Below are 23,226 nucleotides of genomic sequence, written 5' to 3'. Positions count from 1 at the left end.
CGCTACTGGTCTGCCCTAGCATGGTGCAGGCCCTTGTAGACGCACTGCAGTGTCGTCACCCCCAAGACCCGGGGAGAGCGGTCTGTCCTCAGAACAGCGTGACCGCCCCCTGCTGGACTTAAGGAGGATATTGTTAGGGGTCCAAGCAGCGACAGCTGCGGAACCGTATTGTTTTTCTAAGGATTATTATTATTAGGGGTCCAAACAGCGAAGCCGGTGGAACCCTATTGTATTTGTTAGGATTATTATTATTTTTCTCCACTAAAAGTGTGTGAGGCTCAGCAACCGTAAGTCCTAGACCAACCAACTTTGGTACCTAGATTCCTATGGCCCCCCACTACTCAGGCACCACAAATCACCTATGTCCGCCAGATGGTGGCGCTATAACAAAGGGTCATGCGTAATTCCCACACCATAAGTCAGATCAACACAAAACTGCACAGACCTATGCATCTGAATGTGCTCTACACCTTTGTTATTGGGACTGCATATGTCAGCCATATAGTTTGCCCGCCATTTTGACTTGTATTAGTTTGGGCGCGGTTTCTCAGCTAAAAGTGTCTGAGGCTCAGCAACCATAAGTCCTAGACCAACCAAATTTGGTAGGTGGATTCATACGGCCCCCCACTACTCTGGCACTACAAATCACCCATGTCAGCCAGATGGTGGCGCTATAACAAAGGGTCATGCTTAAAAGGCCATAACTCCCACAGCATAAGTCAGATCAACACAAAACTTAATCGACCCATGCATCTCAATGTGCTCAACAACTTTACTATTGGGACCACCTATGTCAGTCATATAGTTTGCCCGCTATTTTGACTTATTTGGTGTGGAAGCACTGCAGCTCTACATACCACATGCCAGGACACCTGGGTATAACGACATACTTTTTCTTTTTCTTTTTACGGCAGTCGGCTAGGACGCAAGAAATCAGACACCGTCTGGTCCAGTTTTGGAAACTCTGGCGCATGTTTCTGAAGCAATGGAAGTGTTACGACATTTGAAAAAAATTACGGTAATCGTCTAGGACACAGGCGACCCAAGTAATCCGACATTGTCATATCTAGTTGGAAACTCGGGTAGGCTACTGTTTCTGAAGCAAGATTCTTCAATCTTTATTACATTACCAACAGTGGTTTAGTTTCATGTTGAAACGGTAGTCTATTACAGGCTAGGTGTATAAAAGGCCCCTACGTATCATAGCGTTAATCATTTACGTTGGGTGAAGGTATATGATCATGAGGACAAAACCATTCAAATTGCTCCATAGGGGGCGCAACAGTGCCAATGCTTGGATCCTTCCCAACGCGCTTTAATTATTATTGTTGTTGTTTCCCTGAAAGTGTCTGGGTAGCAAAAACTATACGTTGCACAGACACCAAACTTGGTAGGTAGGGTCCAAACCTGTTAACGATCTTACAGAAGATATATTACCTCGACACACCTCTAGGGGGCGGGGGGGGCTACAATAAGCACATTTACGTTTTGGGTCATATCTCGGGCTCTGTGTGGAATTTTTGAGAAATTTTTTTTTCACTCTAATTCCTTGGAAGCTCCCGAATCTAACGTACCTCCAATTTCCGCCTGCCAAATTTCCCGCCATTTCAAAAAAAACACAAAAAAAACACAAAAAAAACGAAAGTACAATGAACTAGTCTGAGGCTGTTCACCCGATTCGCATGAAATTTGGTATGCGTCATCTCCAGACAATGGTGATAAAAATTGTCGAAAGAATTTTGATATGCACTTCCATTTCGAAGTAACATGTCAATCAAAATTTAAGGTGTGGTTCATAGTGATTGTATTGCCTATATCTTGTGATGTGATTGTCCAAACTTAACAAAACTTGTCACGCACAATCACAACATTCTTTGGAAGCATGCCAAATTTTGTGAAATTTCATCCATAGGGGGCGCCACAACTGACACATGTCAATATCTCAAAAACCTTAATCTAAAAATCTGGCCTCATTTGGTTACGTTGCTTTAAGTGCCAATTGGCTGGATTACCAACATGGCCGCCAAACAGCCAATCAAAATTCAGTAGCTAATATTTGCCAGTGTGAACGTCCGATCTTCATGAAACTTGAGAGGCTTATTCTTTATGTCACATAGAAGCTATGTACCAGACTGTGAAATTATGTTGGTTGTTAGGCAGCTGCAATACTGCTTGGACCCCGTTAATCGCTGCTTGCGGCTATATTTGTAATTGAGTTAATTCATCTACACAGCTTTGTGTGGTGTTATTGTCATTGAATTCAAGTTTTCATAGGCAGAGAAAAAAGTATTTTACTGTACAGTATAGAAATACAAATTCTAATTAAAAAAACAAGATGTTGATTTAAAAAAGAACAACTCCTGTATGCAAGTTGTTTTTTTATGGATACCTATTTACAAACGTGGACTCTGAAACATGATAGCGAGGTAGAGCCCAAATCAGCGAGCCTTGTGCAGCAGAGTGCAAGCCAGCATGTGTGGAGGGTGTGACTTTTCACATTTTGCTCCATCGTGTGTCCAGGGAAAGGAACAGACTCATCTCTTCTACTCAGCGAAGATGTTTGCAAAACAAAATCACACTACCTGGGTATATGGACACTGACTGACAACTGACTGAACACAAACTTTTTGTTATTTCTATACAAGCACACTTGATACTAAAATCTTAATTTTTACCAGTATTTTTCCTATTGGAAAGAATTCAATATACACTGAATGGTTGTTTTATTTGACCCATTGATGATATACGTATGAGCGCTTACACTGAAGGTATTGGTTTGTGAATAAATGTTAATTGTTATGCTGCTTTTCTAAAAACCTCGTCTATCCTCCTTGAGCATACCTAAAAGTTACCATTGCCAATAGATGCAGCCTGTACACTGAGATTTACCTTGATTGATATTATAGTGTAGAAATTGCATATTCATTCATGTGCTACATTTGGCCCTTAGTAAGTGGTACATCGTAATTTGTGGGGAGCCAGTCAGGAGGATTAAAGGGGCAACAGACAAGGTTTTAAAATAATTGTGAGGTTTATATACAAAATACAGATCACAGATTATTATTATAAGTGCAGGGTAACAAAAAAAACCCACAAAAAAAACAAAAACAATATGGATATTGAACAGATGAATGGCATTGATACAAAATGGTCTGTATAGATTGTTGGTTGGACCAAAACAGACACTGATGATGACATCATAACTTCGCTACAGACATATGGGACTGTAGCTAAAGTAGTGAGGCTTCAAAACACAGAACTAGAGAATAAAGTCATTGTAGCGTTTGATTCAGAAACTCCAGTGGCAATGTTTCCCCTTCAGGTCCCAAATGTGAATGATACTACAGTGTAATGGCATGTAGACAGTATTAAAGTACTTACACATACTGCTAGCCAGACAGTAGCCCTTCCCACAGAGATTTCTTCTGACTCAAGCAATAGCAGTGAATCTTCTGATGAGAGTGCTCACTCTGAACATAGCATTACACCTCTCATACGCAAATCCAAGAACAAGAAGCCTGACCTGGCCGAAGCTCATCCCTCTTCAGCTCAGTCCCGAAACAGATAAGAAGGTTCAACTGGCAGTATGGAAGAAAACGATAAAAGCTAAAACAACTGTGAAACTGAGATGATTAGCTAAACCCACCTGAAGTGCAATGCATTGTGGTTGAGCATGTAATCAAAAACGACACTTCCACATCTCAGAGCCAATCCAAGTGGCTACGCTCCTTCGCTGGCAAGGTGCCAAAGCCTCCTGGAGAGGCTGACTTTGAAACATAGTGCCTCCACGTAGACTTGATGTTCCAAGACAGAGAGCTCCAGTGGATGTTCAGCATAGGAAAATACTGGAAAGTTTGCTTCCCCCAGCCTCAGATGTTGTGAAGCAGCTAGGCTCCTCTGTTTATCCCAGAGCATATGTGAAACTGCGGGACTCCGCTTATGGTCTCGCTGAGGACGGTGATGAAATCTTCGCAAGGTTCTTGAACACCCATCAAAACCTGCGTGAGAAGGCATCAGAGTATCTACAGAGGCTTGAGGTGCTGCTGAGCACTGCTGTGAAGAGAAATGGAGTGAGCCAGTCTGCTGCAAACCATCAGCTATTGAAACAGTTCAAACACGGCTGTTGAGATCACACACTCATCATGCAATTGGAGCTGAATATGAAAAATCTTTCAACTTTGCTGAGCTGCTGTTACAGCTGCGGACAGAAGAGAATAGGAGGGTGACTAAACTGAACCGAATGCACTGCCATTTTGGAATATCCAAGCCAAAAGCTACTACGAATATGCATTCTGTCTGTGCCCGACATGTCTCCTTACACAGACCCAAATGCAAGCGTGTTACAGGTGTATATCTTAGAGACAAAGAGTCTGAAGAAACAGCTTGCTGAAATGAAACTGCAGCTCAGCACAAAGAAGTCTAAGAAACAGAGAATCCGTGAGACAGACAGCAGAAAGCTCAGACCTGCCCACGTGTCAAGTCGAGGCACAAGCTCACCAGGTGACACCCAAATCTCACCCTAATAATAATAATAATAATCAATGTTATTTGTGGGTGCCTTTCAGAGCATTCAAGGACACCTTACAGAACACAGTAAAAAACAAGCTGCACTGTATCAGACAGCATAAAATCAAAACAAAGCAGGGTAGACAATAAAAAGTTAATACAACAGATAAGTATAAAATCATCATCTGCACAAAACCCAATGAAGCACGGATCAGACTGAATATGCCAGTTTGAAAAGGTACGTTTTGAGATGGGATCTGAAGGTTGAAAGCGAGTCCATGTTACAAATTTCTTGTGGGAGAGAGTTCCATAGGCAGGGGGCAGAACGACTGAAGGTTCTAGTCCCCATGGTAGTCAAGCAGGCTGATGATGTAGTGAGTTGGAGAGCAGAAGAGGATCTGAGAGTGCGGGAGGGCGTGTGGATATGAAGTAGTTCGGAAAGATATGAAGGAGCTAAGTTATTAAGGGCCTTAAAGGTGAGGAGCAGTATCTTGAAGTCAATATGGTATTTAACAGGGAGCCAATGGAGCTGCTAAAGAACAGGAGTGATATGATCTATGGAAGGAGTTCTGGTAATGATACGGGCAGCTGAATTCTGGACCAATTGAACCTTATGAAGACACTTGAGGGGAAGACCAAAGAGGATAGAATTATAGTAGTCAATACAGGATGTAACCAGGGTGTGAGCGAGTATGGCTGTGGTTTTAGGTGTAAGTGACAGCCGAAGACGATTAATATTATAAAGGTGGAAGTATGCAGACTGAGTAACATTGTTGATGTGGGCTTCAAAAGATAATGTGCTGTCCAGGATGACACCCAGACTCTTAACCTGAGGCGATGGGGGAACTATAGAATTGTCAATAGTAGAGAAAAATTATCAGTTTTGGCCAAAGTAGATTTAGTACCAACTAGGAGGACCTCAGTTTTATCACTATCAAGTTTGAGGAAGTGGTATAAAAACCAGGATTTAATTTCTAGTAAGCAGTCAGAAAGGGAAGTAGGCGGAAGAGTGGAGGTAGGCTTGGTGGATAGATAAAGCTGGGTGTCATCTGCGTAGCAGTGAAATTGAATGCCAAATTTACTGAAAATGTGGCCAAGAGGTAGTAGGTAAATAATAAATAGGAAGGGTCCCAACACAGAGCCCTGGGGAACACCGGTAGTAACCGGAAAGGACTTAGATCTCAAATTTTTAAGTTGGACAAACTGAGTGCAGCCAGAGATATGATCTAAACCAGTCAAGGCAGGTGCCAGTTATTCCAATGGAAGCTAATCTTTCTAGGAGGATGTTATGTGAGATGGTATCAAAGGCTGCACTCAGATCAAGGAGGACAAGTATGGTTACGAGCCCAGAGTCAGCTGCCATCAAAAGATCATTAGTGATTTTCACCAAGGCTGTCTCCGTACTGTACATGGAGCAAAAACCAGACTGGAATTGTTCAAACAGATTGTTATTAGTCAAGTGAACGTGTGCCTGAGATGCGACAGTTCTTTCAATTGTTTTAGAAAAAAAAATGGTAAATTTGAGATTGGGAGAAAATTATTCAAATTGTTGGGATCTGCACCAGGTTTCGTGAGTATTGGAGTTATTGCAGCTGTTTTGAGAGATGAGCGAACAAGACCAGAGGTGGGGGAGGAATGTATGATATCAGTTATTAAAGATGATAGAGAAGGTAGACAGGCTTTTACTAAATGAGTAGGAAGGTGATCTAACTGACGGGTAGATGATTTGGATTTGCGAATAAGACCAGATATTTCTGCAACAGTTGGGAGTTTATAACTAGATACCGAAGAAGAGAGGGGAACATAGAAGGGTTAATAAGATGAATTGTATGCAGTATTGTTTGACAAGGTCAATTGTTGATGAATATTTTCAATGTTGGCATTAAAAAAGGTCATGAAGGCATTACACTGAGCAACTGAATACAGGTTTAGGTGCAAGAGTGTCCGGCGGCCGTAAAATATTGTTTACCACGGAAAACAGGGTTTTCCCTTCGCCTGATCTAATTAAATTTGTGTAAGAATGAAGTATGTGGTCATTATACATGTCTTTATGAACAACAAGGCCAGTTTTTATGTAAAGGCATTCCAGGCGGGAGCCTTTAGCTTTAAACTGGCATAGTGCAGGTGTAAACCATGGGGCAGAGTGGGTAAAGGAAACAGACCGAATTTTTAAAGGAGCAAGATCGTTTAAAAGACTATAAAGGCAATTTTACTAGTGACAGCAGATAAATCAATATTCTTAATATTACAGAATGAGATGGAGCGTGACAAATTTGTTTTGGATACTGTTGAATTAACATCGCAAGACACTAACTTGTGGTCGGAAATGGGCAAATAAGATGCATTACAATTACGAGTTACATCAGAGCAGCAAATCAGATCAAGCATGTGTCATTTGGAGTGCGTAGGAAAATCAATATATTGATTTTTTGGATATCGATATATTGATATCCAAAACTGTCCAGGCATGATGTAAAATCCCTTGTGAGAGTATTGTGGACATTGTCCATGTGTATATTAAAATCACCCAGCAATATTACATTAGGGGACAAAGAACATAAGAAGGTTCAAAAAACAGAAAGTTCGTTCAAGAAATTGTTATTGGGTTTCGGTGGTTGATAAACAGTGGCTAGCATAGTAGGATTTGGCCCATTGATTTATAGGGCAATGGACTTGAATGAAACATGCACAGGCAGTTATGGAAGACACTTTCCACTTTTCATTGTAAAGTATCGCCGCCACCCCCCCCCCCCCCCGCCAGTGTCACGGGATTTGCAGGTGTACAAAAACCCAGGAGGAATGGTTTATTAAACTGTGAAAAGTTATTGGGTTGTTGCCACATCTCAGTCAAGCACATGAAATCAAACTTACAATCATTCAGTAGATCATGAAGTAGGAGTCCCTTGTTGGTTAACAAGCAAATGTTAAATAACCCGATGGAGAGGTTATTTTTTTCGGTTTTGATGCTAGCCGACGTGGCTAGGTTAGCTAGTGCACTGTGGTCAACAGTCCGTCGGGATTTTCTTGAGGGATCTGGAAAGGAAGACCAGAGGGTACGGATTGGTTTTGTGTCATTGAAACTGAAGGCCCGGCGGGATCCACGGTGAATGGATTTCCGACAAAAATGACGAATGATATCTCAGTGAAGTTGCAGTGCTGGTGGTGGCTCAGAGAGGTGGGGTCGTAGTCGAAAAAGTTCCGCTGTTGTGTACTGAAGTAGCGGTGTTACTGGATGGAGTATCAAAGATAAAGTAATCCAGGTGAAAATAATCCATATAAACAGCCGACTGATCCACATTATCGCTGGTGTTGTAACATACGTAGGCTCCAGAGTAGAACGACAGTAGCAGGGGGAGGCGAAGAATCCAGTAGCCAGGTATAAATCAATTGGTAAGTCCGCGGTGGTGTAGCGGTCTAAGCATCGGCTTTGTTTGCCCACTGGGGACCGGGGTTTGTGCCCCGGTCTCGTCAGAGCCGAATATGGCTGGACTCGATGAAGCAGCAATAATTGGCAACGCTGTCTTCGGGAGGGGGGCGGAGTTGGCTTGTGTTCATCACATGAATGTGTCTGTGTGTGTTGGAAAAAGCAGTGGTTCGGCCTGGATTCGCCTTGTCATGAAAGTGGCGAGGCGTCTCCTTCGAGACTACCAGCCGGAGAGATGCAGTTGGCGAATGCATGCAGTACAAGGGTGGGAGTTTGAACTAAAATAGGGATCGATTGGCCACTAAATTGGGAGAAAAAAGGGAAAAATCAGAAACAAATTTATTAAAAAAATAATAATAAAACAATTGGTAGCCAAAAACACATGGGATTGTCAGATAACAACAAAATGAAAACAAGCAAACGTTTCAGAAACTGTCATCAGAATGAGCTACTGTTCATTTTGCTAAAGGAACAGTAGAGTCAATGACAGAGCAAAAATTAACAGAGGACTGGTACAGTTGTCAACTTCTCTATTAGTGCTTTGAATGCGTTTTCACATTCTGAGGTCCAATTTCCATCAAAGGGTTGTTTTAGGTCTGAGTTGGAGAAGACCTTGGCACTTTTGGACTTCTTCCGGGTGGAAGGTAACCAGCAGTTGGAGTTTTGTTTTGCTTTTTGACCCCCCCCCCTTTTTTTCTCCCCAATTTTACTTGGCCAATTGCCCTATTTTCCGAGCTGTCCCGGTCACTGCTCCACCCACTCAGCCAATCTGGGGAGGGCCGTAGACTACCATATGCCTCCTCCGATACATGTGGATTCGCCAGCAGCTTCTTTTCACCTGACAGTGGAGTTTCGCCAGGGGGACGTAGCACATGGGAGGATCACACTATTCCCCGCAGTTACCTTCCACCCGGAAGAAGTCCAAAAGTGCCAAGGTCTTCTCCAACTCAGACCTAAAACAACCCTATGATGGAAATTGGACCTCAGAATGTGAAAACGCATTCAAAGCACTAATAGAGAAGTTGACAACTGTACCAGTCCTCGGCTTTGCCAACCCCAGGGAACCATATGTCCTGCATACTGATGCCAGCCTGCATGGGCTTGGTGCAGCTCTCTCTCAAGAACAAGACAGTGAGATGAGAGTCATCATTTATGCAAGTAGAGGCCTGTCCAACTGTGAGTGGCGTTACCCTACCCACAAACTTTAGTTATTAGCGCTCAAGTGGGCTGTCACAGATAAATTCTTTGACTACCTCTACGGAGCTGAGTTCACCATTATGAGTGACAACAATCCATTGACCTACGTCTTCACGTCTGCCAAGCTCGACGCTGCGGGACACTGGTGGCTCACTGCCCTGTCTAACTTCAATTTCAACATATAGTACAGAGTTGGCAAGAGAACTGCTGATGCCAATGGGTTATTCAGATGTCCACATGATGCAGCAGAAACTGATCTAAATATTCCAGATGAAAATGACAGGGTGAAACAATTCATTTCAAGGTTTGTGAATGAAAGGAGTGAACCCATCTTCCCCAAAGAAGCTGTCAAAGCAATTTGCCAAAGACATGAGCTAGACCAAGCTCCAGACACTGAAGAGGGCAGCCATTCACCTGTCATAGTAGAGTGTCTCGCTACTGATGTGAATGCATCCCAGCAGAGTTCTCTCGAGCTGACTTACTACATGGATCTAGCACCCTACCTTGGATGTCACAGCAAGACTGGGCTGCAGAGCAACAAAATGATCCCCTGATCAGCAGTCATAGACTTTGTCAACACAGGAAGACAGCTTACTTACCAAGTTCATCAACAGGAAGACTGAGAAGTTCAACTCATGTTTAGAGTGGTGGATCGACTTGTACTTAACAATGATAGATCAACTTGTACTAAACAATGGCGTTCTGTACAGGAAATGCATGAACAGAGGTGAGCCCTTCTACCAGCTAGTTCTCCCCACAAAGTACAGAGAAATAGCACTTGAAGGTCTCCACGACTCAAGTCGGTCACATGGGAATGGACAGAACATTAGATCTCATTCGTATGCATTTCTATTGGCCAAGGATGTTCGTGGATGTTGAAAGGAAAGTCAGAAACTGTGAAAGATGTATCCGTCGTGAGGCCAGAGCCGAGAAAACTGCCCGTCTTGTGAACATCCAGACAAGTCAAACACCGAGTTAGTCTGCATGGACTACTTATCCTTGGGACCTGATAGACGTGGAATGAAGAACATCTTGGTCATAACCAACCATTTCACCACGTATGCTGACGCCGTTCCAACTGCTGATCAGAAGGCAAAGACAGTAGCCAAGATCCTGTGGAACAGTTTCTTTGTCAACCACGGCATGCCAGAATGACTTCACAGTGATCAGGGTCATGATTTTGAGTCCGCCCTCATCAAAGACCTTTGCCAACTGTTGGGGATAAAGAATACAAGGACAACCCCTTATCACTGGAGATGCTGGGAACTCTCCAGGAAGAGGACAAAGTCAAGTGGCGTGATTTTGTGCAGCCCTTGTCAAGAATGTCTCAATACAGGGTAAACACAAGATAGCAGACCAATGGAGCAGTTGTGTACAAAGTTGTGAGGCAGATCGACGATTCCCCAGTCTATGTTGTAGCTCCAGTAACCTCTGATGGTCCAGAGAGGACACTGCACCGAGACTTGCTGTTACACTGTGGTTTTCTAGCTCCATCCATTCGACATGAAGTAGATCAGGTAACGGAAAAAAGAGGAGAAGCTCAAACTCCTTAGGAAAGCGAAGTACCTCAAGAGGGAGGTGAACCAGAGAAACAGCGGGAAGGCGAAGAGGAAGTGGAGCACTACTGCCCATAGACTACTCAGGAGAATATCATATTTCCCACAACCATTTTCCATGAAATCCCTCAACCACAAGTCAACCCAACTAGGGAGGATGACCAAGATGTAATGAGGACTGAAAACCAAATCTGAATCCAGAGGCTGACACATTCCAGTCCATGGGAGACCTGAAAGGGAATAATCCTGAGGAAAAGGAAGGAGACATACCTGTGGAAAGAAACTTACCAGTTGATGGAGGGATAATGATTCAGACATTGAAGATGAAATAGTCCAAGATGAATCTGAAAGCGAAAACACAGTTGAAGCAAGTGAAGGGAATGTAGAAGAGGAAAAACGTGATCAGTCAATCAAGTTACATTTTATATAGCGCTTTTCTAGCTGCAACAGCCACTCGACAAAGAGGAAGTGATGATGGAAGAGTAATCTGGGGTAGAGGAACAAGGTAAAATTGCGCCTAAAGCTGGTGAAGACAATTCTGTTTAGGAAGAAACAGAAGTTTCAGAGGTCAGAAGGTCAACAAGAAAAAGAGCCGAGCCTGACAGACTAACATACAAATCCCTTGGCAATCCTCTAGTCTTAGTTATGCACTCAATTCTGAATAGTCTTGACCAAGTTTTTACACAAGCACTAGCGCTCGATTTTACTCCTACCCCTGGCAATAGTCAACTTACGCCTGTAAAAAGATAAACTTGCAAGGACGCATGCAGATTCGGGAGGGGAGGATGTAACCCCCATAATTTGCGCAAAACAGTGAGTCTGTAATTACATGGTGTTAACTCCAAAGTACAAAATCCAATTCCAATGAAGTTGGGACGTTGTGTAAAACGTGAATAAAAACAGAATAAAATGATTGCAAATCCTTTTCGACCTATATTCTATTGAATACACTACAAAGACAAGATATTTAATGTTCAAACTGATAAACTTTATTGTTTTTGCAAATATTCACTCATTTTGAATTTGATGCCTGCAACACGTTCCAAAGAAGCTGGGACAGGGGCAACAAAAGACTGGAAAAGTTGAGGAATGCTCAAAAAACACCTGTTTAGAACATTCCACAGGTAAACAGGATAATTGGAAACAGATGAGTGTCATGATTGGGTATAAAAGGAACATCCCCGAAAGGCTCAGTCGTTCACAAGCAAGGATGGGGCAAGGTTCACCACTTTGTGAACAACTGCGTGAGCAAATAGTCCAACAGTTTAAGAACAACGTTTCTCAACGTACAATTGCAAGGAATTTAGAGATTTCATCATCTACAGTCCATAATATCATCAAAAGAGTCAGAGAATCCGGAGAAATTTCTGCACGTAAGCGGCAACGCCGAAAACCAACAATGAATGCCCGTGACCTTCGATCCCTCAGACGGCACTGCATTAAAAACCGACATCATTCTGTAAAGGATATTACCACGTGGGCTCAGGAACACTTCGGAAAAACAATGGTCAGTTAACACAGTTCGTCGTTACATCTACAAGTGCAAGTTAAAACTCTACCATGCAAAGCGAAAGCCATATATCAACAACACCCAGAAATGCCGCCGGTTTCTCTGGGCCCAAGCTCATTTGAGATGGACTGACGCAAAGTGGAAAAGTGTGCTGTGGTCTGACGAGTCCACATTTCAAATTGTTTTTGGAAATCATGGACGTTGTGTCCTCTGAGCTAAAGAGGAAAAGGACCATCCAGGTTGTTATCAGCGCAAAGTTCAAAAGCCAGCATCTGTGATAGTATGGGGGTGTGTTAGTGCCCATGGCATGGGTAACTTGCACATCTGTGAAGGCACCATTAATGCTGAAAGGTCCTTACAGGTTTTGGAGCAACATATGCTGCCATCCAAGCGACGTCTTTTTCAGGGACGTCCCTGCTTATTTCAGCAAGACAATGCCAAGCCACATTCTGCACGTGTTACAACAGCGTGGCTTCGTAGTAAAAGAGTGCGGGTACTAGACTGGCCTGCCTGCAGTCCAGACCTGTCTCTCATTGAAAATGTGTGGCGCATTATGAAGCACAAAATATGACAACAGAGACCCCGGACTGTTAAGCAACTGAAGTCGTACATCAATCAAGAATGGGAAAGAATTCCACCTACAAAGCTTCAACAATTAGTGTCCTCAGTTCCCAAACGCTTATTGAGTGTTGTTAAAAGGAAAAGGTGATGTAACACAGTGGTAAACATGCCCAAACCCATTGGAATTGGGGTTTGTAGTTCCCCATTCTCACCAGTAGAGTAAGTAAGCAAGCAAGAAAAATTTTATTTAAACAGCACTTTTAAAAACACAGTTACAAAGTGCTTTCTACTCAATACACAAAATACGAATAAATACATAAATAAATTGAATGACTATAAAGACATGGCATAGGGAGTAACAGAACAAGCTAAAAACGAAAGAAAACAGAAGGCAGTGGTGGGAATCTATAAAAAGGCTTGCCTGAAAAGATGGGTTTTTAGAAGCCGCTTAAAACAGTCCAAACATTCAGTGAATCTAATGGATTAGGGGAGATTATTCCAGAGGCTTGGGGCTAAAACTGCAAAGGTGCGGTTACCTTTTGTTTTGAAGTTGGAGTGAGGGAGGGCTAAAAGACTGAGGTTTGAGGATTGGAGTGGTCGGGAAGTGGAATGAGAAGATCAGAAATGTAACTGGGGGAAAGATCATGCAGTGCTTTAAATGTAATCAATAAGATCTTATAGATTATTCTGAATTTTATGGGAAGCCAATGGAGGGATCCAAGAATAGGAGTAATATGGGACCTACAGCTAGTTCTAGTTAGTAGTCTAGCAGCTGAATTCTGAACTAACTGTAGACGATTTAAAGTAGCTTGGTTGAGGCCAAAGTAGAGGGAGTTACAGATTCAAAAAAAAGGACTGGTTGTTAAAATTATCTAAACGGGAGAAAATGAAAGTGTGCATTCATTTTTCAATATCATTAAAAGACAAAATATTTTTGATTTTTGCAGTATTTTGTAGCTGAAGAAAACAGGATTGGACAAGAGTGCACATACTTGCTGCAGATTGGTTTTTTTTTTCTTCTTCTTTGATTTATTCAGGCGACCAGAGCAGAGATAGCTCCGTGGTGAAATCTTTATTAAGCTTACAACTTTCTCTAAAGTTCATGAACAAGTACTATCCTTTGGATTTTACACTAAGAAGACTCCTACTCTTGAGAACCAAAGTTTGACCAGCGAGTGTCATCTCTTTCTTTGTATTTTACCAAACAAAGCTCCGGTGAGTTTAACACTGAGTCACGTTGGACTTGAACCTAGTTTTTTGGCACTTACTTGCGTTGTTGTCTCCTGACTAGATCCTTGCTTGTGTTGTATTAACGCTCAGATGTACGTCGCTTTGGATAAAAGTGTCTGCTAAATGAAATTGTAACATTGTAAAATTGTGCATTCTTCGTTTTTTTGTGGAGGGGTACCAACAAATTTGAGCACGTCTGTAAATCTCTTGGTTTATATGTTGTAGTACCCCGAAATATGTAAATTTAACAATTACACCCCCCAGTCCTCTGCATATTTAAAAAACATCCGTCAAATAACATCTCTGTCCAAAGATTTATAAGGCTCATTGTAAGTTGAGCTACATTGATGTTACTACTATATATATAGGCCTTTATAATCTATTAGTGGCTACAGCTATAGTCTAACTCAAACTGAAAAACACAAAATAACTAGGTATGCTTACCAGGGTACTGGCGTATGGTGGAGACAGAGCTGGTGATGGGGGTATAAGTGTGTGTCAAGGGATACGGAGATGAGGAGTAGGTGTTCAGGAAGTATTGGAATTGCACTGGAACAGAAGGCCTTTAGAAGAAAAGATCCAAGATTAAACCCATTTTACGAGTCTTGTTTCACTACCTCAGAAAAGCTGATTTGCGACAAACACACCATAGCAACTCTGGTCGGCCAAACACATAGCAACGCTTTGCCTTTTCAAATATCTATCTATTAAACTAAAAGTGAGAATCATTCAACCAGTGTCAGACATCTGTTTTTACCTGTTGTCACTTCTGGCTTCCATGGTGACTGGGTTAGGAGAGGATCGGTGGCCCGAGATGGAAATGAGATTGGCTCTCTCTCCTGGGTAGTCAGGCTGGACACGGGGGGATGTGTGGGCAATGGGCTGAGGGACCACTTTAGCTGTGAGGAGCACAGGTGAGCTGTGAGCATATATGCACAACTGGGAAACATGCTAGGAATGAACCAAATTTAGAGTATTGCAACCTTTTTTCTGAAATGCATAAAACTGTTCTATTAAATGAGACTAGCAAAGAGCCAATGAATAAAGGGTAAACATACCAACAGGGATGGCAGAGGTGGTGACTGCTGTAGCATGAGAGGAGTGTGAGGCCATTGTCATGGTGACAATTGTGTTGCTGGTCATTTGGGTATGTGGCACAGTGCCTAAGGATGAAGAAAATCAGGTATATGTTTTAAGGTTTGTTACATAATACACTACCATGAATGATATTAAGACACTAGTACTTTAAATTTGAGCCTGGGAGTAATGTAACAATCACAATAAAAAAAGCATACTTTGCTGAATGCCCTATATTTCATAACTCTCTTTCAAATCTCCTTATATCAATCACATTTTGTTTTATGCTAAGTGAGGATAATTTTGTCCAAAAGAATTAACTACATATCAGGCAAGACATGTTAACGTCTTGTGAATAAACTAGGTAAACAACCAGCCTATCAAAAATCTTCAAGAACACAAACTACAGCTAGTAGTCCTTGACTCCATTTGAATTATTTTCTCTGGATCACTGGCCAACACTGTACTTTTGCTTGACATATACAACATTTGATACATCATTTGATAAGACTAAACTTTAAAGAGAATGCTTTTCTACACAAACTTAAAAATATAGTTGTCTCTGATGTTGATATTGTTAGATGTATATTGACCTTAAATATATTTTTAGATATTGATCTCAGAGAAATGCCATACCTATTGTTGTAGTTGATGGCACAGTGTTTGTGGCAACAATTGGTGCCACTGTTGCTGCAGCTACTGGTGTCACAGTGCTGAAGATAGATTTCTGTGGGGAAAAGATTTTTTTTTTCATGCATTGTGTAAAATGAGTTGTCATCATTTTTCATTCCATGTAGACCTCAATGAAAAGTGAGAGCTTGGGAGGGCTCTAACCTGTGTCATTGTGTGTGGGGGTTGAGGCTTCTGAGCACCGATTGCTGGATGTGATGGCAACGTAATACGTGTGGCTGTGTCACGGGACGTCTGAGGCCTCTGGATACTAATGGTGGCAGGAGGGGAGTGAATGGTTAGCCCTGGGCGCCTGCAAGTATTGCAAAAAATAAACCAATAAAAAAAAAAAAGCTAGAATAAAATTACAAATCTCTTTAGTCTATGACAAGAACAGGCATAGCTGTTTCAAGCCTGGAGATAACAGTTAAAGCTCTAGAAAGGGAAAATATCAGCGCTGCCATCAACAAAAACAAAAACTCCCATGACATTTGTATATAAATATTTCAACTGTTCAAATTATCAACAACCCCCAACTTTAGCTGTTACATATCTGAGATATGATCTGGACAAAAAGTCTTGGATTTATCAGAGACAGATTAACTAAAATTCAGAGGTGACAATTTCAAGCAAAAATAATTTTAACTTCCATTATTTAAACATCAGTACTTATTTGTGTACTGTAATAATAAAGCCCTTTAAATAGCACTTCTCAGGCAAGTAGCATAAAGTGCAGCACTGTCACAATTAAACAAAGACATGAAATAAAATGAACAACAAAACAATTGTAGAACATTGAAATATATTAATGAGGAGGTAAAAGAAACACGCAAATAAAAAAGCAATAAAAATTTAAAGTAATTCTCACATCAGGATATGCAAATCTGTAAAATGTATAACAATCTTAGAAAATAAGACAAGCAGGCTTTTAATAGTGAATATTAATCACTGTCCTCTCAACCAGCCACAAATGTGAAAATTCTATGATAATTCACAAAGCTAAACTTCCAATCACTGTCTTGGATCAGCTCAGTGCCGTATTGTCTTCATGCATGCCCAATAATCCAGGTAAGGAAATCACAGAAATTTGAATCAGTTCATCTGGACACAAGATTTATTTGGCGTATCGTTTCATCCCTCATCTAAGTGACTTCTTCAATCTTAACTGACTGCAGGTATCCCCACCCTTATAAACAACACAGCTGCATAACGACCAAACCAATGACTGGTTTCAAATGAAAATTGCCGTGACCATTAACTACAGTTACAATGGCCATGCGTACTATTCACAGAGGATTGGGGAATAGTTGCAATCACAGCATTGTAAGATGGCGACAGATCAGATGTACTTTTACCCCAGCCCCGGTTCAGGGATGGTCATTCCTTCTTCACATAGATTGGCCTCTTTGACTCCCCCTTAAAACCGGCTTTCCACCCTATCAAGGATGTGCACATCCTCATCCTTGAAAGAGTAGCCACAGGCCTGTAGATGGGTGTAGATATGTTGACTCATTTCAGCGAGCACTGCCTTAAACTTGTATGCGAGTACGAGCGAACAGCACCTAAGATGGCAAACAAAGGGAACCACCTGAAATTCAGCCTCAGGTGTAGACAGAGTGGGATTATACCTAAAAGCCTGCAAATGAAATCTGTCTGCAAGATCTTCCAGAAGGCACAGAGCCAGCTGTTGAATCAACAGGTGAGCCAAACTCATTTTACCATTGACGCTTTGAAAGCCAGAGGAGCATAAATAACAGAGACTTACGTCACATCTAGATGAGACCGCTTTCCAACATATAAATTCACGGAGAAGGTTCGTCTAGCACAACATGGAAAGTCAAAAACCAAGCAACAAAACAAATTCGACCTACTTGCTGCAAGCCAGACATCAGCGGACATTGGACAGCACCCTCAACAGCAGACAGACAGATGGACGCCAGACACACCCTGGTGTTGTGGACAAGAGAGTGAAGAATCTGTCTGACAGACAACTCACCCAGGCAGAGAAAGACATCCTTGGTAAGGGGCTGAATTTTGCTGTCATGCTTAAGCAAATCCCACTAGTGGAACCGATCACAGCCACAGAATCGGCGATCTGTAACAACATCACGGACGCGGAAGTGGAGCAACTGCAGGCCAAAGCTTCAGCCTGCCTCAGCAACATGAAGGCGCTGCCATTCAACATCAACAGAGATGAAAGGAATGAACTCACGACTCTCGGTAAGGACAATAACATCATCATCCTTCCAGCGAACAAAGGCAGATGCACTATTTTATTAAACCAGACTATCATGAGAAAGTTATGACGTTACTTAGCGACATAAATACTTATGAGCCCCTGAAACGAGATCCAGGCAGTGGTTACAAGAAAAAGGTGATAGATTGTCTGAAGCTGTTAGAACAGGACAATGCTATTGACAGAATTTTGTATCATAGATTATATACCCAGGGGAAGCTACACCTAATTTGTATGATTTACCTTAGATACAGAAACAGGATGTCCCATTACGGCCTATTGTTAGTATGATTAACTCAGTGACCTTTAACATATCTAACTTTCTGGCATCTATTCTTAACCCATTGGTAGGTAGTAATGAAGATCATATTCAGAACACTATGGATTTTGTGGATAAGGTGAGGGACATCATTATGAAGGCGAATGGTCTCTTATGATGTTACTTCTCTCTTCACATGCATTCCTGTTGATGAAGCAGTGGAGGTAGTTCATATGAAATTAAAAGATTACCCCACCCTTAGCAATAGGACCACCCTTAACACTGACCAAGTGTGTCTGCTCCTGAAGCTGTGTTTTCAGTCCACATACTTCACAAACAGGGGGCAGTACTACAGGCAGAAGCATGGGTGTGCCATGGGTTCCCCAGTTTCACCTATAGTGGCCTACTTGTGTATGGAGGAAGTGGAAAAGAGGGCTCTCATGTCTTATCCAGGTACACCACCAAGCCATTGGTTCAGATTTGTGGACAACACCTGGGTTAAAATTAAATCTCAGGACGTACCACATTTTCACCGACCATATTAACTCTGTGGACAACCACATCATGTTTACCAGGGAGGATGTAAAAAATGACAAGCTAACCTTCTTAGACTGGGAAATTGCAATTGGTGACGGGACATTTGATTGTTGATGTTTACTGTAAACCAACACATACTGATCAGTACTTAAGGTTTGACTCTCATCATCAACTGGAGCACAAACTAGGAGTCATCAGAACGCTGTAACACCGAGCTGACAACATCCCCTCCGACACAGCTTCTGAGGAAGGGGAGAAATCCTAACTAAACAGGCCTTGGTTAAGTTATCCTAACTGGACATTTGTCAAAGCCAGGAAGATGCCCAAACAGTGCACCAGCCGATCAAAGAGAGAAGGAAAACAGTTGCCTAGGCATAATCCAGTGGTAATTCTGTGTGTAGCAAGACTGTCAGAACAATTGAGATGTGTATTTTCCAAATACCATGTCTCAGTTGCTTTCAAACCCCAAAACACACTGTGCCAGAAATTGGCCCACCCCAAGGATAAAGCTCCTGGCACAAAGACAGCAATATAGTGTATGCTGTTAAGTGCCGGGAGGATTGCAGTGACTTGTACATCGGGGAAACCAACTGGACGCTGGCAAGGAGGATGGCAGAACACAGACGAGCCATCACGTCAGGCCAGGACTCTGCAGTCTACACCCATCTACAGGCCAGTGGCCACTCTTTCAAGCATGAGGATGTGCACATCCCCGATAGGGAAGAATGCTGGTTTGAACAGGGAGTCAGAGAGGCCACCTATGTGCAGAGGGGAACAACCATCCCTGAACCGGGGGGGGGGGGGGGGGTACATCTGATTTGTCACCATTTTATGCAACTACTCTCCATACGTCTGAATAGTACACATGGCCATTTTAACTCTAGTTAATGTTCATGTCAATTTGCATATGAAACCGATCGATGGTTCCGTTGTTATGCAAATGTTTGTTTATAAGGGTGGGGATGCCTGCAGTCAGTTGAGACTGAAGAGGTCACTTAGATGAGTGATAAAACATTTCTCCCAATAAACAGTGCCCAGATGAACTGATTCAACTTTCTGTGATCAATTATTATATATGGATTTGTGTTTCTCTGGTTTTTACCTTTGGGAGATAGTTGCTCTGGATATAAATGTCTTTATGCATGCTCAATAATCCAGGTAAGAAAATCCAATAAGGCTGAATCAGTTCATCTGGATATGTTTATTGACAGATACGTTTCATCACTCATCTAAGTGACCTCTTCAGTCTAAACTGACTACAGGTGTCCCCACCCTTATAAACAATAGTTGCATAACGACTGAAACCAACAACCAGATTCATATGCAAATATGGGCATGACCATTAACTAGCGTTTCAATGGCCATGGATACTATTCACAGAGGATTTGGGAATGTACATATGTAACTCTAATTACATGTGTACATTCAAAGGAAAGTCAAAGGAAAGTAGTACTCAATAATAACACCGAAGCATTAGCACCACCCCACCCCCCAGCCACATACACAAAAATAAACATAAAAAGAGAAAAGAACAATGAAATCTTATTCTACAACTCACCCGTGCACCATCTCTGCAGAGTGTGTAACAGATGGACTAATAACTGGAGACTGAGTTCTGGTTGCTGTAATAGGGGCCACCACTGTTGGGAGTACGGCTGTGGAGGTGGTAACAGCAGGACGAGACTGGAGACAGAAAGGGATAACACTGTTAAACTGGGTTTCTCTAAATGTCCCTCACAATCATTATATTGCTTAAATTAAAAAAAAAAAAAAAACACCAGGGCACCTGAATAGTCTGGTGGATGATGTGCTGAACTGTTGGCTGGCCAGGACCCGCACTGGGTCCAGATTGTGGCCGGAGGACAGTCTTGGAGCTTGACATCACAGCTGCAGCAGCAGCCCCTGCAGGGCAAACACCGCAAAATCATTCAAGCAACATACCCTCCTGAACAAGAGCAGTTTATGAATTGCCCAAACTAATATTATGTTCTGTCATTCTTATTATGCCATGCCTACCCCGAGGTAAATGGGAAGTAAATGTCTGAGGAGGGACAGCAGGGGTCCCAATCTGCAGAGCAGGAGCATTGCTCCTAATGATCTGGATGTTGGCTGGCATTAGGTGATGGAGGTTACTGGAGTGACCCTGAAATAAACAAAACAAAAAAATTCAGTAACCAGAATAGACAGACAGTCAGAAAGAGCTAGAAAGAAAGAGAGATAGATTTAAAAATCTATTTGCATAAACCAACATTTTGAACAGTGCACTTACCTGCTGACCGCTTATGGTTGCCACAGGAATGGAAGGTGTTGCAGCAATACTACTCTCCAAGGTTACGGTAATGTGACTGGGCACCTTTGCTGGTATAGGAAGATGGGCTTGGTTGGAAGCTGGTGCTGGCGCAATAAGACGACTCGGCATAGGTGACTTCAGGACAGCCTTTAAAAAGTAGTACAAATATAACAATCCATTTTCATATCCTAGTTTAATAGATTTTAATTGCTACAGATGCAGTGAGCGAAAGAGTTATTTTTTTCTTACTTTCATTTGTCCCTCAGTCAGTGTTGCTGGTTGACCCTGTGGGAGGTGGACAGAAGGTGCAGCCACAGTCACTGGGGTACCAGGCTGGATGGGCACTGTCTGGGGAGGAGCTTGTGGCTGGCTGTGTGCCTGAACCTGAGGATAAGGTCTGACCACCACAGTTTCTTGTTTGTCATCTCTGAATGCCAATGTTCCTCCACCCCCGCTTGGTGGATGATCTTGCGGCCCATGGTCAGCATCACGACTACTCTCTATCTCTCCTCCAACTATCAGAAAATGACAACTTCATGAAAATGTATTTTTAAAGATGTTTTCTCAGCAAAAAAATGCCAAAGGTGTCTTTATCTCAAACATATTTGAAGAACTTCATGATTCTACTTTCAGTGACCACACCTGACTGGTTTGATGGCTGATTCACAGGCATTAAAGTTCCACATCCAGGGATCTGGGGTGTTCCCCCAGTAGAGACGGGCATCCCATGTCTTGGGAATTGCTGGGAGCTCATTTCAATTGTTTATGACCTAACATGCATGTAAAATAGCAATGACGTAAATGTCAGTCATTAAAACACACATTTGTTTATTAACAACCCATTGTCCATAGCCCTTCAGTTAACTTGTTGGGCGTGCAGACGTGACACCAAATAGTGCAGCATTAACATTAGCTAATAATTAGCAAGGCGGTAGCTAATAAGCAATGAGGCATTATAGCAGTAAGTTAGGTAAAATTACTTTGCAAATGGATTTTAACGGACACTAAATAACTAAAGTGAAAATCTGATTAACGGGTTAAAAGAGATAGCCGTTAGGGCACAGCTTTCTCGAGAGCTAACGTCAATAGCGTTTGAAGTATGTTCTTAGCACTATTCGATAGCAAATGGGACGCGATTACTTAGTATTTAAATTAGGAATAAACTGGCGTGATGTACTAAGGGATATTCTAAGGTAGTTAACTTCGCCTAAACTAAAAAAACAAAACGAAACCATCTCATTCAGAAAAAGTGCCCTGGAGCCGACGCTTTTGGCTCCATTTAGTTGAGGTTAGCGAGCTTGCTCGTCAGCTAGCTATCTCCTAGCAAAAAGCTAACGCTACAATCGCTACTACTAGTGCCGCCTCCGTTTGATGCAAAATTCCCGAACTTTGTAAAGAGTTCAACTGTGGATACTACATGTAACTAACTAAACGGATAAAGTTCTATAAATGAATAGATTTTACCGTATCACAGAATAATTAAGCAGGGTCGCTGTTTGGTTATATTTTTTCCATTCGTCTTTTCTTTTTCCAACAACATGTAAGCCGGAAGAACAGTCCGGAAAGAACAGACCGCCCCGTAAGGATTCATCCAATAGGAGTAAAGAACTGCAGATCCTGTGATACTCTTAACCAATGAGAGTAAAAGATTCACAAACGCTGGACCAATCGAGATGCCGGTGGTATTTTAACCAACCTACACCGGGGAGGGAGAGACGGCGGGGTTAGGGGGCATAGAGATAGAGGTAGACGGACAAATTTCTGGCAGTGTTGGTTCTAATGCTTGCGCGTTTGCAAGCTTACAAACGCGATGAATTCGATCTCTTATCCAATCATCTTACTGCTCGACTTCGATGCTTTCCGTTATCGGATCCGGGCGTATTACGTGAATAATTAATAAATAGGAAAGAAGGGGTTTATATTTCTGCAAGAGATTGAAGCTTTTTTTGATACCGCAAGAATGACTCGTGCGATAGCAATATTTTAAAAGGGACACTAGAGGGCAGTAGCCAGCCACCCATTTTTTAAATTTATTTATTTATTTATTTTAAAGCCAGCCACCCACGCTTTGGGCTAGTTGCTGCAATGGGAAATCTTGATCAGAGCAGCAGAGTTTCTCCCTCGGAAACGGTTTGTCTTTTGAGTTGCTGCGCACGCTTGGACCTATACCCAGG

General features: G+C 42.2%; 1 protein-coding gene across 1 annotated transcript in view; it reads right to left on the bottom strand.

The window, feature by feature from the left end:
- The window catches only part of sap130a (Sin3A-associated protein a), a 37,689-nt gene extending 15,124 nt beyond the window's left edge, over positions 1-22,565 (bottom strand). Inside the window, exons 1-12 of the mRNA XM_056275858.1 lie at positions 22,517-22,565; positions 21,695-21,822; positions 21,302-21,567; positions 21,032-21,199; positions 20,779-20,905; positions 20,549-20,664; positions 20,321-20,445; positions 15,896-16,043; positions 15,698-15,788; positions 15,043-15,147; positions 14,742-14,883; positions 14,429-14,547 (exon numbers count right to left, since the gene is read on the bottom strand). Coding sequence (XP_056131833.1) covers positions 14,429-14,547; positions 14,742-14,883; positions 15,043-15,147; positions 15,698-15,788; positions 15,896-16,043; positions 20,321-20,445; positions 20,549-20,664; positions 20,779-20,905; positions 21,032-21,199; positions 21,302-21,567; positions 21,695-21,806 — 1,519 coding nt within the window. The 5' untranslated portion in view covers positions 21,807-21,822; positions 22,517-22,565. The remainder of the gene's footprint in view (positions 1-14,428; positions 14,548-14,741; positions 14,884-15,042; positions 15,148-15,697; positions 15,789-15,895; positions 16,044-20,320; positions 20,446-20,548; positions 20,665-20,778; positions 20,906-21,031; positions 21,200-21,301; positions 21,568-21,694; positions 21,823-22,516) is intronic.
- Between the last annotated feature and the right edge of the window lie 661 nt (positions 22,566-23,226).

The sequence above is a fragment of the Lampris incognitus genome, chromosome 3, assembly GCF_029633865.1.
Source record: "Lampris incognitus isolate fLamInc1 chromosome 3, fLamInc1.hap2, whole genome shotgun sequence".
Lineage (NCBI taxonomy): Eukaryota > Metazoa > Chordata > Actinopteri > Lampriformes > Lampridae > Lampris > Lampris incognitus.
This window is presented reverse-complemented; position numbering and strand designations above follow the sequence as displayed.